Genomic DNA, 6000 nt, shown 5'->3' with positions numbered 1-6000 from the left:
GAGATCTGTGCGGTGATCTCTATTGGATTTGGATTTGGATTTGATGATTAGGTGTGAATATTTAGGATTGAATCATTGCGATAGTGATGCTGCTAATGAGAATGTTTAGATCTGAATGATTTATGAAGATGATGACTTCATTAGACTTTGATTCAAAGTCAAGTCAAAATTCATTAGGTTTTCTAATTAGATCAGAGATGTAATGATTGTTTCCAAATTGTTCAGTTAAGTAGAATTTGTGATGTAACATTGGATCTATATATATATATATATATATACTCTCTACTGAGCTTTAAAGATTGTGATAAGTTTGGGTTTATGGTGAATCTTGATGCAGCTCATTCCGATACAACAGTAGCAAAAATGCTTATTGGAAACAAGTGTGATCTCGAGAGCATAAGAGCGGTGAGCGTTGAGGAAGGCAAAAGCCTTGCGGAGTCAGAAGGTTTGTTTTTCATGGAGACATCTGCGTTGGACTCAACCAATGTGAAGACGGCTTTGGAGATGGTTATTCGCGAGATCTATAGCAACATGAGTCGAAAGCAACTGAACTCTGATTCTTACAAAGAGGAACTATCAGCGAATCGTGTTAGCTTGGTCAAGAACGATAACGAAGGAACAAAGACTTTCTCTTGCTGTTCGAGGTAACAACATCTTTGTATGGTTTTCGGGTTGAATCGTGTTCTCCCTTTAACTTATATAGAAAAAGACAAAGAGACATTATTTTAGCTCTCAGTTTGAATGAAGTTAAAAGAAGAAGAACGAAAAAAGGATTTTTGAGTTTCTTTGTTACAGATACAGAAGAAATTGGATAAGAAGTGTATAAGTTATTTATGTACTACTCTCATTTCTACTTCCTACTTTGTAACTTTTGTAAACTTACAGAGTTGTTATATCAATTTTTATATTTTCCAGTTGCTCTTTACAGAGTGTTATATCAGTTTTTATAGTTTAATCATAATGTTGAACTTGAATCAGTATACTAGAAATTGTATTTGATTTTGATTCTATTATTTTTTATAAATAGAAGAGTTGAATAGCAATTTGAGATCAATTATTTTGAAAAGTTATATATTTTGCAATCGGCATCACAAAAATGATCATGTCACAGTTTTGTTTTGTATATATAGTAACAAATACGTTTAAAGTAACAATCATGTTTATGTCACTTCACCATGTTAATACGCGTTTGGTAATCAACAATTGTTTCGTCTCTGTCTTATTCACATTCAGACATTCTAAGAAAGTAAAAATCATTGAAAGTCTGCATATACCAATATATAATTAGTATGAACAGTTTGTAACTTAATTGTGGAAGATCTTGGTAATGATGACTACTACTAGGTTGGAACTGAAAAAAAAGTCAGCCTCGGATTTAATGGGTTCCCACCCACAAATTTAGCAAAGGATATTAAAAAAACATGTTTATATATTTTCATTTTATTATTCTCCAAATTAGAAACACACATAAAATAAAATAAAGTAGAAAACAATTAAAAAAAAAGTGATTATTATTATTATTAGGGTCTCTTATTGTGACCTCCAGTGCTTAGCCATCTCGAAACCATTCTTACCATAATGATAATCTTCAATGGTCATATCAATCTCAGCTTGAGTATTCATCACGAACGGACCGTATTGAACCACCGGTTCACCAATCGGTTCTCCAGCTATCAACACAAACCTCAATATCTTCGAAGATGACTTGTTCCACGCGCTAACACCATCATTCCCTGGTCCGAAAACCACAACGTTGTGTGCCGAAACAGGGGAAGCGTTCGAGGACCCGAAAACGCAGCCACCTTCACCGCTTTCTAGAACGTAAGCAAACGCGTTCCATGATTCAGGAACGTTCTGGTGGATGTGAGCTCCTGGTTGGAGAGTAAAATCAAGAAACATAGTAGGCGTTCTCGTGTAAACAGGGGATTGAATTCCCATTGATTCTCCTGCTATGACTTTGACTTCAACACCGTTTGCCTCAGCTCTTGGTATGTCTGAATGCGACAGTTCTTGGTAGTTTGGTTCTATCCTGTCGAAACCAAGTCAATAAAGAAAGAATCAGTTTCCGGTTTAGAAACTCCAACTATGTATATGGATTATGGAATATGAGAGAGTTGGTTTATTTACATTTTCTCATTGGAGGAAAGATTGATCCAAAGTTGTAAACCTTTGTTTATTTCTTCTTCAGGCATTTCAGAATGAATGATTCCTCTTCCTGCAGTCATCCACTGTAAAAAAAAAAAAAGTCAAGAAGTTTTTTTAAGTATTTAAAATCGTTGAATATTGAATAATTAAAGTGTTGAATCTGATTTTTTTATTTTGTAAATACCTGAACATCACCAGCATAAATTGTACCCTTATGGCCTTTGAAGTCTTGGTGAGTGATTCCTCCCTAAACCAAAATTTTTAATTCGTATAAGATGATTTCAAAAAGTTTTAGAAAAGATTCATAATCACAAGGAATGTTTTATTTAATTACCTCTAGTACGTACGTAACAGTTTCAAAACCTGTTTATCATAATTTCCACAAAATGTTAGAGAACATTAGGTAAAACATAAAAAAAAAAAATGGTGTCTATGTCATCTATATATGTAATGTGATATTGACCTCTATGAGGATGATCAGGGAATCCAGCTGGAGGCGAAACTGCTCGAAAGAAAGAAGAAAAAACAGAGTAAATACTTGTTTTATGATGGAGAATAAATAAATAAAAATGGTTGGCTTGCAAAGGCAATTTTCAAGAATATACCGGAGAATTCATCTAGCATCAAGAATGGATCCAACAACTTTTGCTCACTCCTGAATTCATAAAAAAAAAAAAAAATACAAATAAAAACCCATAAAATTTCTCAAGACTTGAAAAATCATTGAAGAAGAGACTAATAAGGAACCTGGAAATGCCGCGTCTAACGACGGCTCCATCGCCTTCTTTCTGAAGCTTAGCGAAGACTTTCTTGATGACAGGTCTTGACACGAAATCTTGGGAAGAAGAAGACATTGATCTGATGTTGGTAAACCTAAATGAAAACAAACCTCCAAGCGAATTTGCTCTGTTTATAGCAGCAGCTCTCATATACTTTTAATAAGGTCTCCTCTTGAGTTTTTTTCTCGGTGCTAAGTATAAAGCGAATTTGGATGAGTGTGTGTTTTGGGTATGTGATTCTGTGTGGCTATTTATAGAGAGACTAGAGAGAGGATCAAGACGGCTTTGAATGGTTTGTGGGGTCCTCCTAATTGGGCTTCAAAAAAAAGCATACACCGCCGCATTGTTTGGAACCTACACGGGATGCATTGTGTCATCCTTACGTCATTATGATCCAACCTTTTGAATTTTCAGATATAAGCTTTGTGTTTACAAGTTATATTAAAAAAAAAACAATTTAAGCTTTTATCTCCAAATATTGAGTAATTCGCTAGTTTCCACTCTGGATTTTGATTTTATTTTTCAGTATGCCATATTAAAAAAAAAAATGGAATAGTCGAATGATCTATTAACAAAAGTATTTTATAACCAACCTATATTGAAACTGAAACTTTTTTTTCTTTTGGGTAGAGGAGACAAAGTAAAAAAGTTTTTGAGCGCTATGAGAGAGTGAAAAAGTAACAAGACTTTAATGTTTTTAAATTCTTTTTTTTTGACCAATCCAATTTGATAATTTCGGATAAATCCTCAATTATAGAAGTTTTAAAATATGGATTATAACCTCGAAGACCAGTTCAAAAGTGAAACGAAATAAGAGATTATCTCTAGACTTTCTAGTACTAAGCCAACGTGTAACTTGGGGACATGACACGTGTAACATTTGCATACATAGTCACATATGTAACCTTGACGTCATCAAAATTTGGGGGTACACAAACATATTATCAATTTATCATCTAATCTAATTCGCATGAATTAAAAAACTGGCAAGTAATGCGTTCGCATTTAGAAATATCAGAAACAAATAAAAATGACTCAATGCTAACGTCATTGGAATCAAAGTTGTCACTTTCGATAGGAATGATTTGGCCATCATCAGAAATGACTCCGTATTCTTTTTCTTTCCATCAGAAACATTAAGGAAGAATCGAATTGCTTTTCTCTTTTCTTTTTCTTTTTTCTTACATTTTTGTGGTAAAAAAAAAAGTAAAAAAGAAAGATCATATTTCATCACCTTGTCAAATCTTATACTTGGGAATTTGCAGTTTATCATTCTTCATCGCTAGACTAGATCGTATCTCATTTTGGTTGCATATATAACATACATTGTTCTAAATGATCAGAGATGTAGGTAGAGACACTCTTGTAGTTTCCCTTATTCGATGTCTAATGTCGGTATCGCTCGACTCTTAAATGATAAGTTTTTGCGCTTAGATTGGCTTTCCATGATCAGTAGTCTTTACCACACTTAGAGCCTGCATGGATGACTTCCCTCCACGCTTTTGCAGTTTGAAGCCACAAAATAGCTAATCCAAGAAAAAAAAAATTGTGACATATAATATGCCTAAGCAATACGTGTGCTTTAAAATATACACATAGACATTAATTATCGACTTAATGTATATCGATGAATTGTTTTTTTAACCTTTGCCAAAATAAAAACTATATTAAGATGGACCCTTTCCTAAATATTTTAGAACATCCAATTATTACACACTTCCTCGTTTCTGTTTGCCAGTAGGCTACCTAATCATATGGAAAAAAGGATAAAGTTAATCTAATTTTTAAATTTATGAGTGATATACTGATATGTATGTAACTATATATTTTATATATAAAAAAGCAACTATATATCTATGAATGAACGAATCAAAAACATTTAATTCGACAATTTTTAATATGTTATTGTGGCTAGTTAAAAAATGATCAACTAGACAAAGTCACTCTCTTAGTGCTAACGAAATTCATTCGTCATCGAACCTTGAATATATCAATAGACAAAATATATGGAACAAAACCAATACACAACCACGATTTGACTAAAATTTAATGTAATTATCAATCATTATGACAAAATAGGATTGAGAATAAAATAGGAAAATTGGCTAAAAAATTTATAATTCACCAACTAACCTCTCTAACCATGAAAAGATCATATACTCTATAATATATATAATAATGACAATTCTAACCTCTTGCCAAATTAACAGTTCCACTCGCCCAACGAACTGTATATGCATGTATTTTCTATCTATATGGACATATATCTTTGTCATCTCTCATCTTTTCTCATTTTTTTTCTTTCTACTCTTTCATATTTTGCAATAATTTTCTTTTGAACACACTGTTTTGATTTCATAAACTCAGTTAAAACCATAGATTTTTATTTTACTGTACAATGATTTAAAGATATTAGGAAGATAAAATTTAGTTCATAAATTATTATATAACAAAAATATTCATCATATATAGAACACAATAACATTCTATTCCATTTAAAAAAAATATATTTCTCAAGTTTCAAATTACATAAATTGAATTATAATTATAAATATATGCGATTTATAGAGTATATCGTTTATTATCAGTGTTTAACTCAGTTGATGTGGTTTGCATATTGTATCTTTTAGAGTATATTTTTTTTTGTTGTGCATTTATTTTGGTCGTTAGAGTTATTTATGTTTTATCTCTTATGGTTAGCGTTTGACATGGTTGCTTGGGTTGCCTATGTTATATCCTTTAGGGTATAGCGTTTGTTGTTGTTATGCGTTTAATGTCATCTTTTGAGTTGTCTATGTTTTATCTCTTATGATTAGTGTTTGACATGATTGCTTGGGTTGCCTATGTTGTATCCCTTAGGGTATAGCGTTTTTATTATTATACGTTTAATTTTATCTTTTGAGTTGTTTATATTTTATCTCTTACGATTATTGTTTAACACGGTAAATTGGGTTATGTTTGTTGTATCACTTAATGTATAGCGTTTTGTGTGTGTTTAAATTTATGTTCCATACCATTTCTTTTTCTATATTATTTCATTTACCGTATCTATTTTTTGTATAACATTTCATTTCAA

At 31.8% G+C, this 6000-nt stretch overlaps 2 protein-coding genes across 2 annotated transcripts in view; one reads left to right on the top strand and one right to left on the bottom strand.

Annotated features, from left to right (window-relative positions):
* The window catches only part of LOC104793245 (ras-related protein RABA5c-like), a 1491-nt gene extending 556 nt beyond the window's left edge, over positions 1-935 (top strand). The window contains exon 2 of the mRNA XM_010519564.2: positions 338-935. Within this exon, the coding sequence (XP_010517866.1) occupies positions 338-648 (311 nt within the window). The 3' untranslated portion in view covers positions 649-935. The remainder of the gene's footprint in view (positions 1-337) is intronic.
* LOC104793244 (pirin-like protein 2) lies at positions 1439-3135 on the bottom strand. The gene is made up of 7 exons (XM_010519563.2): positions 2893-3135; positions 2751-2800; positions 2609-2647; positions 2480-2508; positions 2330-2392; positions 2128-2228; positions 1439-2029 (listed from the first exon to the last, which is right to left on the bottom strand). Exons 1-7 carry the CDS (start codon positions 3072-3074, stop codon positions 1531-1533), a joined length of 963 nt encoding a protein of 320 aa, XP_010517865.1. The 5' UTR covers positions 3075-3135; the 3' UTR covers positions 1439-1530.

The sequence above is a fragment of the Camelina sativa genome, chromosome 6 (genome assembly GCF_000633955.1).
Source record: "Camelina sativa cultivar DH55 chromosome 6, Cs, whole genome shotgun sequence".
NCBI classification, from domain to species: domain Eukaryota; kingdom Viridiplantae; phylum Streptophyta; class Magnoliopsida; order Brassicales; family Brassicaceae; genus Camelina; species Camelina sativa.
This window is presented reverse-complemented; position numbering and strand designations above follow the sequence as displayed.